The 13,798-nt window shown below is 46.1% G+C and overlaps 1 protein-coding gene and 1 pseudogene across 1 annotated transcript; one reads left to right on the forward strand and one right to left on the reverse strand.

The window, feature by feature from the left end:
- Positions 1-2,751: 2,751 nt before the first annotated feature.
- LOC121532978 lies at positions 2,752-6,802 on the forward strand (annotated as a pseudogene).
- A 1,991-nt stretch (positions 6,803-8,793) lies between these two features.
- On the reverse strand, positions 8,794-12,781 carry LOC121533959 (carbohydrate sulfotransferase 14-like). The gene is made up of 2 exons (XM_041840351.1): positions 11,974-12,781; positions 8,794-9,839 (listed from the first exon to the last, which is right to left on the reverse strand). Exons 1-2 carry the CDS (start codon positions 12,262-12,264, stop codon positions 9,012-9,014), a joined length of 1,119 nt encoding a protein of 372 aa, XP_041696285.1. The 5' UTR covers positions 12,265-12,781; the 3' UTR covers positions 8,794-9,011.
- Positions 12,782-13,798: the final 1,017 nt, after the last annotated feature.

The raw sequence follows: 13,798 nt of genomic DNA on the forward strand, positions 1-13,798 counted from the left end.
GCGGTTCTGGCTCCGGCCTTGACCACCACCCTCCAATACACCCCCCATAGCGCCCCTGGTCCAGTCTGTCCCCGCCGGCTGGAGCCGAACTGGACTTAGCAGGAGCGGTTAGCTTCAGCTCCATAGTGGAGCAGTTGACCGGTACCTTACCAGGCACCGGTGACCCAGGCACGGGTTGTGCTGGACTGACGACGCGCACCCCTGGCTTGGTGCGTGGAGGAGGGACGGGCCTTACCAGGCTGACGACTCACACCCCTGGCTTGGTGCGTGGAGGAGGGACGGGCCTTACCAGGCTGACGACTCGCACCCCTGGCTTGGTGCGAGTGGCAGGAACAGGCCGGGCCGGGCTGGCGACGCGCACCGTAGACTTGGTGCGAGTGGCAGGAACAGGCCGGGCCGGGCTGGCGACGCGCACCGTATACTTGGTGCGAGTGGCAGGAACAGGCCGGGCCGGGCTGGCGACGCGCACCGTATACTTGGTGCGAGTGGCAGGAACAGGCCGGGCTGGCGACGCGCACCGTAGACTTGGTGCGAGTGGCAGGAACAGGCCGGGCCGGGCTGGCGACGCGCACCGTAGACTTGGTGCGAGTGGCAGGAACAGGCCGGGCCGGGCTGGCGACGCGCACCGTATACTTGGTGCGAGTGGCAGGAACAGGCCGGGCCGGGCTGGCGACGCGCACCGTAGACTTGGTGCGTGGAGCAGGGACAGGCCGGACTGGGCTGGCGACGCGCACCGTAGACTTGGTGCGTGGAGCAGGGACAGGCCGGACTGGGCTGGCGACGCGCACCGTAGACTTGGTGCGAGTGGCAGGAACAGGCCGGGCCGGGCTGGCGACGCGCACCGTATACTTGGTGCGAGTGGCAGGAACAGGCCGGGCCGGGCTGGCGACGCGCACCGTAGACTTGGTGCGTGGAGCAGGGACAGGCCGGACCGGGCTGGCGACGCACACCGTAGGCTTGGTGCGTGGAGCAGGGACAGGCCGGGCTGGGCTGTCGACGCACACCGTAGGCTTGGTGCGTGGAGCAGGGACTGGCCGGACTGGGCTGGCGACGCACACCGTAGGCTTGGTGCGTGGAGCAGGGACAGGCCGAACCGGGCTGTGGAGACGGATAGGAGCCCTGGAGTGAAGAGCGGCCACAACCCGTCCTGGCTGAATGCCTACCCTCACACACTCTGTGTGAGGCATCCGCACAGGACGTACAGGGCGGTGTATCCGTAACCTGGTGGCCTCCAGAATCCGCCCCTCTTTTGCCTCCGTCAGCCCCGTCGTCCATGCCGTGTGCCCCCCCCTAAAAATGTTCTGGGGTTGCCTCTCGACCGTCCGACGACGACCCTGATCACGCCGTTGGTCCTCTCTAGGGCGCCTCTCCACCGTCTCACTCCATGGCCGGCGATCCATCCCGGCCAGGATTTCCCCCCAAGTCCAGGACCCTTTACCGTCCAATATCTCCTCCCATGTCCAGGCTGCCTGCTCCTGGACACGCTGCTCCTCTTTCGCCAGGGCCTTTCCCGGCGCTTCCTCCCATGTCCAGCCCAAGGGCTGCCCCTGGACACGCTGCTTGGTCGTTGCATGGTGGGTTTTTCTGTCACGATCGAGGTAAGGAGTAAACCAAGGTGCAGCGTGATGAACAAACATACTTTAATTAGTTAAAGTTTAAACATGAATACAAAACAAGAAACGACTCGTGACGTCCACGGTATCAATGACCGAACACGGAACAAAAACCCACAAACACAAAGGGAAAACAGACAGTTTAAATATGGCTCCCAATCAGAGACAACCAGCCAACAGCTGACACTCGTTGCCTCTGATTGGGAGTCACTCAGGCAAACATAGAATTAAACACAACAGAATTACCAACATAGAAATACACACATAGAATGAACACACCCTGGCTCAACATAATGAGTCCCAGAGCCAGGGTGTGACAGGCAAAGGGTGGCTATTTGAAGAATCTCAAATAAAAAATATATTTTGATTTGTTTAACACTTTTTTTGCTTACTACATGATTCCATATGTGTTATTTCATAGTTTTGATGTCTTCACTATTATTCTACAATGTAGACAATAGTAAAAATAAAGAAAAACCCTTGAATGAGTAGGTGTGTCCAAACTTTTGACTGGTACTGTATATATATATATATATATATATATATATATATACAGTGGGGAGAACAAGTATTTGATACCCTGCCGATTTTGCAGGTTTTCCTACTTACAAAGCATGTAGAGGTCTGTAATTTTTATCATAGGTACACTTCAACTGTGAGAGACGGAATCTAAAATCTTATTTTCCACCATAATTTGCAAATAAATTCATTAAAAATCCTACAATGTGATTTTCTGGATTTTCTTTTCTCATTTTGTCTGTCATAGTTGACGTGTTAGGGCGGCAGGTAGCTTAGTGGGTAAGAGCGTTGTGCCAGTAACCGAAAGGTCGCTGGTTCTAATCCCAGAGCCGACTAGGTGAAAAATCTGTCGATGTGCCCTTGAGCAAGGCACTTAACCCTAATTGCTCCTGTAAGTCGCTCTGGATAAGAGCGTCTGCTAAATGACAAAAAAAAAAAAAAAAAAAAAAAATAAATAAATAAAAATAAAAAAGTGTACCTATGATGAAAATTACAGGCCTCTCTCATCTTTTTAAGTGGGAGAACTTGCACAATTGGTGGCTGACTAAATACTTTTTTCCCCCACTGTATATATAGTTACGAAGCTTTGTTATGTTATGTTTTGTAGACTGCTGCAGCAATGCACACCAACGCAGAGAGGAAGTTTATCAACCTTCGGAAACGTCTGGATCAGCTAGGATACAGACAGCCATTAGGGATAGAAACCTTGCCACTGGTGAAAAAATTGTTCAGGTAAATCCGTATTCACCTCTGAGACCATGATAAAGTCAGTTACCGGTTATATAGATAAATAGAAATACATTTGTGTGTGTTTCTACCTTTTTTTGCAGTGATCTGGTCCACACCACTGAAAGTCTGCGCAATGCCAAGCTCAAAGCAGGGAAGACAGAGAAAGAGATCCGTAATCTGGATGCCCTCCTGGAGCCATACAAGACTGAGAATGCCCAGCTGGTTCTGGAGAACAACGAACTGCACCTTGGGCTCCTTAAACTTGGGGAGGAGAAGGACAGAGTTAGCAGAGGTAACAGTGCACACAATCAGTCATTCAGTGAAGCAGCAGTCCATTCATACATGAATCCTAGAGGTCTTCACAGGTCCAACAGACCCGATTCCATATGTTTTATTTTATAGTTTTGATGTCTTCACTATTATCTACAATGTAGAAAGTAGTAAAAATTAAGAAAAACCCTGGAATGAGTAGGGGTGTCCAAACTTTTGACTGGTACTCTACATAAACTCATGGTACTACTGTATAAGTCTTATGTTTATTATATGCGTTAGCTTGTATGGTAAAGGATGTATTTTTATGTGCTGTTTAGGGGGACAGTGTGGATTTAGAGCTCTCCTGGACAGTGAAGGAGAGAGATGAGCTCCAGGCTGTACTGCTGGGCTTTGAAAGACACATGGAGGACATCCAGATCAGTGTGAAGGCCCTGACTGCTGAGAGAGACCAGCTCAGTGCACAATGCAAACAGCTGAGAGAGACCAGTCAGTGCACTGTAAATCAAACCAAAGAGACCACCTCTGTGTAGTAGCAAATATAATTGTGATTAAGCTGAACTGTAGAAGGATGAACTTGTCAAACAGCATGAGATTTAAGTCTGTGACGCCAGCTTAGTTTGCAGTTTCATTAAATAATATATAACTCAATCGAGGTGTATCAGTAATTGGAAGTAGCTATCATCAAGTCTTTGACATTGGTTGTGTGTGTAGGTTCAGAAAGAGAGGATCAGAGCTGTTCACTGAGGTCCTGAGGCTGAAGAAAGAGAGGGAGGAGGCTGATACTGACCTACAAAGGATCACCTCAGCGAGAGAGACACTCCGAGAGAGACTAAAGATTGCCCAGACCTGCGTTCTGACAGACAGAGAGGAAGAGGAGAGGAACATCCTGAACCTGGAAAACACCAAGACTGTGAGACTGATCAACTTCTCACCAAATCAAAGCAAAATGATCCTGTTACAGTTGACTATATTACTTTTTGTAGATATTACACCTTACAAAGATGTTACCACCACTGCTATCAATCAAGTCTGCCATTATTACCATTCCTCCTGTAGAGGAAGAGCTGAAGGTTCGGTCCACTGCCCTGGTCCAGACTGCAGAGGAGAGGGCCCAGCAGAGAGCTGAGTCCAGTGCACTACGGTACTGTCTGTCTGTCTGTCTTTGTCTGGTAATGGTGTGATGTCATTATGTGCTGTTCATATTTATTTGTTGTGATGAAATTGTCTAATTCTCTGTCTGTGCAGGCTGTTGCAGGAGCAGATGGAACAGTCCCTGTTTGACATTCAACACAGGCTCTCTGTGAAGACCAACGAGGTCCATGCTGCCCACCAGCAGATAGAGAAACTGGAGGAGAAAATAGGTGTGTTTTGTTGGATGAAACGGTTAGTTAGACTTTCTTATCAAACTCTGCTCTTGGTTTATTCAGTGATAAAATGTAATTGTTTTCTTCACCAGTTGAGTTAAGTCGCCATGGCTCTACCCAGAGGGACGAGGTGACTGTGCTTCAGAAGACTATCTCTGCTCGGCACTAGAGACCACTGACAGACCTACATATGTGAGCGTGAGTACAGTTATTAGATCAGTCAAACAGGGAATAAGCACTGTTCGGTCTCTCATTCTGCAGGAAAATACTCTGGAAGAAGTAAGGCTTACTGTTACAGACATGGATAACTCTCTAAAGTAAGTGTAACCTTTTTGAGTGTGTGAGGGAGAATTATCTGTTCGTGAGAGTCATGTCTACCAAATATGTGTGTGTGTGGAGAGTGAATCAGTGATATTGTGTTGTACCTGCAGCCAGCTGAAGGGGGCACTGAGCAGCCGTGAGAGGGAGATAGCCAGTCTACGCAGACAACTGGGCTCTTCCCAGGAGGAGCTGTCTGGAGTGGGGAGAGAAAGGGAGATCGTCATGAGAGAGAACAGGAGACTACAGGATGACCTAGCCACTATGACCAGGGAGAACCAGGTACAGAGCTAAGTTTGATATGCAAGAGCTTTTATGAACATAACAAACCAGACTGGTTTCTTTTCTGTCACCCACAATTGACATATTTAACTTGGGGGCACACTCACCCTCTATTCTTTATTTAATTGGGATGCAAACATGTCATACATACTCTGTATTGTTGGGTTTCATTTGCACATGTTTTGTGTCCAGGTTGTGCATACTGAGATGGAGGAGGCCTTGCATGAGAAAGATGAGAGTTCACTCCTATATCTCAGAAGTGGCAAGGATAGAGAATATGATGATTGCAAAGGTAAGAGGCGGAGCATTCTGCTGTACTTGATAATGCCTGTTTCCAGTGTGTAGCCAAATACACATCATCCAGATAACATGGAGATATTCCAAAGTAAAGATGCTATAGATTCCTTCCAATAGTTTTTTTTAACTGACTGATTAAATAATGTTGGCCCCCAGGAGCAGGAGAACGGGGAGATGCTGGAGCAGTCCGAGGACCGGGAGCTGAAGCTGCAGCATGCAGAGGGCCTCAACAACTCCATCCGCCTGGAGCTGCTCTCCTCAGACACGGAGAGACGACTCCTCATGGAGACTGTGGGACATCAGGAGAGATCCAGGAGGTGAGACTGTTGGGCCAATGTGAGTGGAGAAAAATAATGTAGGAAAAGAGTCCAATGGGGAGAGTTTGAGTTTGTCTGTCCTTTCTCACCTCTAACCAACATCCTACTATACTGAATTAACTTGCATTGTTGCAATTGGTGATAAAGGAAGCCTGTTCTGTCCCCACCCTACAGCACATGAGTGCCCTGCAGGTGTACGAGGTCCAGGTGTCGTCCCTGGCCCGGGGCATGTCCAGGCTGGAGGAGGCGCTGCAGGAGGCCCGGGGGGAGAAGACTGTCCTCCTCTCTGACCTGGCCTCTGTCAGGGAGCTCTGTGTCAAACTGGACTCCAGCAAAGACCTCAGCACCCACCAGTTTACCTCTAAGAGCATGGAGCTGGAGAGGGTGAGCAAACCCTCTGACTGCATCCCAATCCACCACCCTTTTCACTTCCCGTCATGGATTTAGCAATGGTGGAAACTTACACCACACACACAGTGCATGTACCAGTAAGTTGTGATACAGACCTTGCTAATTGCAGGAACCCTAGCTATAACAAAATGTGCCCTGTCTGTGCTATAGTGTTGACTATGCCCTTCATCATGTCTATGTGTTGGTGCTGCTCTCTCAGGTGACCGAAGAGCTGGAGGACGTGCGCTGTGAGGCGGAGCTACTGAAGAAGCAGCTGGCCAGTGAGAGACTGAATGTCCGTAACCTAGAGACACTTCTCTCCTCCAATCGGCAGAAAGAGTTCCACACCCATCTGAGCGCCAGTGAGAGGGAGTCAGAGTTCTGAGGGACAGACTGGCCCTCGCTGACAGCAAAACGTGAGAGATAGGGTCCTAAAGGCTCCTCAGGTCAACTACTGTACTTCTCCACAGACCCACTTATTACATCAGACCCATAACATCTCAATTACACACAATCTTGAGTCTTACTGATTTAATAAAGATAAGTAACAGTGTGTGTGTGCAGGGAAGGACATGCCAGAGAGGTTTCTCAGCTCAGAGGGAAAGTCTCTCAGCTGCAGACAGAGATGGACATGCTGAACTCCAGCCACCCTAGTCATAGACTGTTCTCTCTGCTACCGCACGGCAAGCGGTACCGGAGTGCCAAGTCTAGGTCCAAAAGACTTCTCAACAGCTTCTACCCCCAAGCCATAAGACTCCTGAACAGCTAATCATGGCTACCCGGACTATTTGCACTGCCCCCCCACCCCATCCTTTTTACGCTGCTGCTACTCTGTTAAGTATTTATGCATAGTCACTTTAACTCTACCCACATGTACATATTACCTCAACTAGCCGGTGCCCCCGCACATTGACTCTGCAACGGTACCCCCTGTATATATAGCCTCCCTACTGTCACTTTATTTTACTGTATATATAGCCTCCCTACTGTCACTTTATTTTACTTCTGCTCTTTTTTCTCAACACTTTTTTTGTTGTTGTTTTATTCTTACTTTTTTTGTTTAAAATAAATGCACTGTTGGTTAAGGGCTGTAAGTAAGCATTTCACTGTAATGTCTGCACCTGTTGTATTCGGCGCATGTGACCAATAAAATTTGATTTGATTTGATTTGAAGAGACAGCTGACCACTGAGCGCTTTGAGCGATGAGCTGAATGACTCTACATTTTCCGTGCTAATCAGGCACCTAGCCTCTAAACATTCAATAGTCAATAAACTAAATGAATACATTTCAGTGTAATTGATAAGGCTGTGGGCCGCTATCTCTCCCTTATGCCCTTGCTGTCTCTCTCCTCAGGAAGAGGGCCGTGCAGGAGATGCGCAGACAAGGTGTCTTTCTCTTTCCTCCGGAGCGCCTCCCCCCAGAGCAGATCTGAGTACCCGCCCCTCCTCACTAGAACATTCCATCCTGCAAACTCCAGAGCGCTCCACCGACAGGTCACCAGAGACGTGAGTCACACTCACATTACTACGTACATGCACACACACACACTGCACTCGCAGCAATACTCTACCATCTATAAAACAAAAATACTTTACAGATCCCATTGATTGGGCTCCTGAGTGGCGCAGCGGTCTAAGGCTATAAAAATAAAATAAAAAATAAATACATTGTATTCAAGCCTGTAATTAATTTGACTTCTCCATTCCTGTTTTCCACAGAAGTGTGAGCTTTAAGAAGTAGAGTGACACAGGACAGACAGGGAAATGAAGGAGCTGAAGTGAATGAATGAGAAGCCTGTAAGAGTATCAGTTTGGACGCACCACACAAACTATTCACGTAACTCGTGTCCAACAAAAATGCTTGTAATGGTCTAAAATGTCAGCTTCCTCCTCCTTCCCTATGAAAGATGCACTAAACTCAGATCAAAGGTGAAATCATGCTGTCTTCTCACCAAATATCATTCCAATGTCAATAGTTTGAAGAATTTGATTGTCTGTATTGTGTTTTTCTATGAGAAATCTACTTATTGAGCTACTAATAGTATTATCTCATTAAACTATACCTGTACATTTTCAGCTTTTTCTTGGGTTAGGACATCCATTAGACAGGGGCTGAGATACTTTTACCAAATGCATTTATAAGAATCTGGGCTTTGTTAGAACTTGGTTATTAGACCACTGATAGGAGAATAGTTCAGCTTAGTTCAGCTTTGTGTTCAGTGTTCTGTGGTATTTTTGTACATGTTTAATGTTACATAGTATTCCTATGATGCCTAAATTAATAACTTATTCCTTCAAATAAAAGTTTATACAAAATTAACTGCACTTATCTGTACCTAACATCAGAGACAAAACACAACAGTCTTTAAATTACCCATAAGAAATGCCCATAGGAGTGTGGAGGAAAATTGATTAACAAAAGATCGATAAAAATGTATAATTGAGGCTTTAATACTTTTTTGACAGTTGGGTCAATGTTTGGTTGAAGCCCAGATGGAGTCCACAGTTATCAGAGCAATTGGACGGTATCAGTTAAGTGGAATGCATACAAATTATTTGCTTCTAAAATACAATTCCTTTCCAGTTTTAGTGGTTTTCTGCATATTATAGTCCCCTGTAGCTCAGTTGGTAGAGCATGGCGCTTGCAACGCCAGGGTTGTGGGTTCGTTTCCCACGGGGGGCCAGTATGAAAAATCTATGCACTCACTAACTGTAAGTCGCTCTGGATAAGAGCGTCTGCTAAATGACTAAAATGTCAAATGTATTCCAACTATTTCCCAATTCTGTAACTAATGTAAGAAGTAACATATCATAATACTGCTTGTTCCCTAGGAATAAAAAGACATTGCAAATGTGTAACAAGATACTGTATAAAAATATTTTCCAGTTATACAATACAATATTGCAGTTAATGTCTGCAGTATTCAGTGGTTGTGTTGGGGAGGGGGTAAGTAAACAGGGAAAAGTCTAGAATGTACTTGGGCAGGAGTTCCCTGAGTAGCTTCTGTGGCAGACTGCACAGGTAATAGTGCAGCGTCTCCGTGGTGACAGGCTTGTACCACGTCTGTCTCTCAGGGAAGTGGACGTGTAGAGGTGCACCAATACGCTGTAGCGCATAGTCGGCATCACTCTCCAGATGCTCATAGGAGCCAATGAAGTCATAGGACACGGCACATGGCTGGCACAGGTTGTAGATGGGCATCCAGTGCTCGTTCATGCGCTCCACATCCTCGTCCAGCAGATAGCGCACAAACTCTGAAAACGTCACGTCATCCCCGGCCACTGCTGTATCCTTGGCATGGCCCTTTCTGTAGCGCCTGATGATCTCAGCACCGTACTTCTCTTGGTAGGCCTTGATCTCCCCAAACTTGTTCCTGTAGGCAGAGAGCAGGCGCTCCATGGGCTCCCGCACAAACATGAACTTGAAGTAGTGTTTCAGCCTGTATCGGATCTCCTCCGGCTTCAGGGAGGACAGGAAAAGCAGGTCACTCTTGTGGTCCATCTTGATGCTGACATCCACATTCTCCAGAGCCCCACTCAGGACCTTCAGGACCCTCTTCCAGTTGGAGCAGGCCACCTTGGGGACATAGCAGTAGAGGAAGCGGTGCTTGTCGTTTACCAGGATGTGCTGCAGCAGGGTTTTCCTCTGCAGGGGGCTCAGGGACCACACATTGTGGGGCATGTTCTTCTGACCACATATGGTCTGGATGGTGCGGTTACGGATCTCCTGGAGAATCTGATTGGGGAGATGTAAAAAATTAGACATATAACTATTATTATGTAAGAGTTACACAAAATAATAATGCATGCATAATACAATATCTCTCACGTCAATATAATACCTACACAACATGTTACGATATGCATTCCATCAAAGAGTGGACAACTAACAAAATGTAAACAATGTAATCATGACATTTTCACATGCAAATAGCACTTAATTTCTATGATATAGCCCAGGGATGGGCAACTTTGATGGGGTGGGACCCACAAAAAATCTGAACTCACGAGAGGCCGCAGTGACTCACGGGTCTGCGTACCCACATCCATACCCACACATGCAGTCAGCCCGCAATAGCCCAATTCTACACATCTTGCCATGGGGCGAAGAGAAAATGTTGCAGGTTTAAAGCGAAGTTTGCTGCAATTCTACGCATTTTGCCATAGTGTACAGAAAATTTTGCGATTTTACAGGTAATTTCCTGCAATTCTACTTATTTTGCCATTGGGTGGAGAGAAATGTTTGCCATTTTGAATATGATATCAGAGTGAGAGTGACTAACAAAATCAATGGGGGGAGGTAATTTGACCATGATTACTACAAGTTTAGATAGCTGGCTAGACCAATTTACCAATCTAAAAATGTGTTTGCCGACATGGGCTAATTGAGTGACAGACATAACAAGAGAAACTGCTGATGCACAACCAAATTAAGAAATTGCACCTTTGTATTCTACTATAGATACACAGCAAGGCGTGGCTTAACGTGACCATGCCCCCGAGTAGGGTACAGCAGTTACTCTCATGTAATTAGCCTAACTTGTGGCGGCATCCTAAGTTAGCATCCTAAGCAAACTGAAACTTTTTTCTCCTTTCAATAAATGTTTTCAGGAGCCTCACGTGTCGTTAACATACTTGAATGTCACAACAACAAATGTATATATATATATACATTTGTTGTTGTGACATTCAAGTATGTTAACGACACGTGAGGCTCCTGAAAACATTTATTGAAAGGAGAAAAAAGTTTCAGTTTGCTTAGGATGCCGCCACAAGTTAGGCTAATTACATGTTTTAGGGGGTATATCAGCTTTAATATTGCAGATAGATTGTAACTTCCATCAATGTAATTGTCTGCATCACTTCCAAACAACAAATTATTTTCATGATACTTATTCTGCCACTAATTTGTTACTCGACCTGCTGACATTGACAGTAAAGCTGTCGCATCATACTTACGTCACTGTTTGTTTACGCTTAGCTTTCTTTCCGGTTAGCTGACTGGCTAGCGAGGGAAGTTAATCTAGATCTAACTAGCTATTCTTAGATATGTCGCGTAACTACTTCCAGTCTTTGTCATGCTCTTGAACGGTCAAGGGCTATTTAGAAAAGTTGTTTATTTTTGGCTTGCCTATAATATGTCCTTTCAACTTGCCGGAGACCAGCTGCGGAGAAAACCCTACCAAATGGGCCAAAGTAGCCTCCTATGGCGATAGCTAATTATATACACCTACTTGGTGGAATCTCCAGGATTGCATAAATATCCAAATGCAGAAGAATATTATAGCTGTTATTTGGATGGATATAGCTCATTAGTCCTTAATACAAGCTAAATAGCTAGATTTATGCAATACACATTGCTAGTTAGATACAAACAAGTGTTAGCGACTACCGGTGTTGAAGTGCATCGCGGCGTAATAGCCTGAAACCATGAGGTTCGTCTAACTTGGTACTTGGGCAGTTGATGAAACTTCATTTGGTGGTCTTTTTCTCCTATTTTTCAAACAAAACGGTACGCCACAGCTTTTCGGCATTTTAAAAGCAAGGTTAGCTAGTTAAGAAAGTCCGTTGGAATCGTCTCTTTGGGTGATAATCGTGATGTGCATTCCATGTGACGGTCTGTTCTGCTAACATTTTTACGTTTAGAATGAGTGTTTTTAGGTATGATGTAGTTTGTTGATTAAGACGACATGAAGAATGTTAAAAAATGACCAACCAAGCATATCCAAAATATTTATATAACGATACAAAAACATAGTAGTAACGGAAGTACCCTTCGGGTGTCTCGCCGTACGTATCTATTCTAACTCCCCCCTCCAGTGGGCTAGTCCTGCTGGAAATCTTAGTGGTTTTAAAAGTCTTCCGTTGACCTGGGATTCTGCGTCCACAGCTGGATCAAGATGTCGGGCTTGTCTGAGGTAGTCTGACCTCTTGCTGTTTCCCCGAACTGGAGGTGTCTCAATACTATTCAGCATTCCTTTCTCTATCATGAGCAGAAGGCCCCCAGACGCCACGATGACAGCAAACGTCAGCACGGATGGCAAGACAGCAGATCTGCGCAAAGAGCCCGAGTTCACTGTTTGTCTGAAGTTTATCACGGACCCGCTCCTGGCCCATCCTGAGCTTTTAATTCCGAAATCCTGCTTTCGCGGAGGCATCATCGGTCTGTGAATGATATCTGTTGGGTAGCTGACAGGTATATGTTATTGTTTTTTGTATGAGGAGAAAAAAAGTTTGTAAACTACCACGTACCATAACTTCTGACTGCAGACGGCTGCTACTACCAAAACGACTGCAAAAAGACGAAACCGTCAATCAGAGGGGATTGTGGGAGTTGTAGTTGTGGACTAAATATCGTCCTGCTGGGGGAGACTCGGTTGTATTTCTTTGATTCCTCGCTTCCTCTCTCACATTTACATTTTGGTCATTTAGCTCTGATCCAGTGTAGGCCGTCATTGTAAATAAGAATTTGTTCTTAACTGACTTGCCTAGTTAAATAAAGGTAAAATAAAAACAGAGTGACTTACTGGCTCAATTAGGGGTAAGCTCCTTGCTCAAGGTCACATCGACCGTTTTTTTCCTCTCACCTAGTTGGCTAGGGTATTCAAACCAGTGACAGTGTTTCCCCTATATTCATCTGAATTGTTGCCACAGTTGCAAAAAATGATGTATTTTTTAATATATATTTCTGCCGGGATGCTCTTTCAAATAGGCATTGGCTCAATGGCTGTAAGTCTATGGGAACAGCTAGCATGTCATTGCACTAACGCTAGAAGCAATGCCCCCCCACCCTTGCCACCATTGCTGAAATAGATCCTAGGGAAAACACTGAGTGACCTTTCAGGCTCAACTCTCTTTACCACTAGATTGGTCCACACACACCAACACAGTCGTGAAGACGGCACGACAAATCTTCTTTCCCCTCAGGAGGCTGAAAAGATTTGGCATGGGCCCTCAGATCCTAAAAATTTCTACAGCTGCACCATTGAGAGCATCTTGACTGGCTGCATCACCGCTTGGTATGGCAACTGCTTGGCATCCGACCGCAAGGCGCTACAGAGGGTAGTGCATACGGCCTAGTACATCACTGGGGCCGAGCTCTCTGCCATCCAGGACCTCTATACCAGGCGGTGTCAGAGGAAGGCCCTACAAATTGTCAGACTCCAGCCACCCAAGTCATAGATTGTTCTCTCTGCTACCGCACGGAAAACGGTACCGATGCACCAAGTCTGGAACAAACAGGACCCTGAACAGCTTCTACTCCCAAGCCATAAGTCTGCTAAATAGTTAGCCCGGGTAGCTATTGGTTAACTATTTAACTACCTGCATTGACCCCTTTTTGCACTAACTCTTTTGACTCAACACATATGCTGCTGTTACTGTTTATTATCTATCCTGTTGCCTAGTCACTTTATCCCTAAATATACAGTATGTACATACAGGGACGGCCTGTTCAATAGGGCGATATGGGCGACGCACTGCCAAACGGGAAAAGGAAGGGATTTTTTTTCTAATCAATTATATCACGGCAACAGTAGTTATCAGTGTTGTAATCTATACGTCTGATCTGCCACAGTGCCACACTGCCACTAAATGTCGAATCAGGCTAAAGTCGTGCTTCAAATGGCTCCACCCCCCTTTTGGGGCGATTTCAGTCAGATTGAAAATCGCCCAGAACTTCTGTCATAGACTCCC

This window comes from Coregonus clupeaformis, chromosome 20, assembly GCF_020615455.1.
Source record: "Coregonus clupeaformis isolate EN_2021a chromosome 20, ASM2061545v1, whole genome shotgun sequence".
Taxonomy (NCBI): Eukaryota; Metazoa; Chordata; class Actinopteri; order Salmoniformes; family Salmonidae; genus Coregonus; species Coregonus clupeaformis.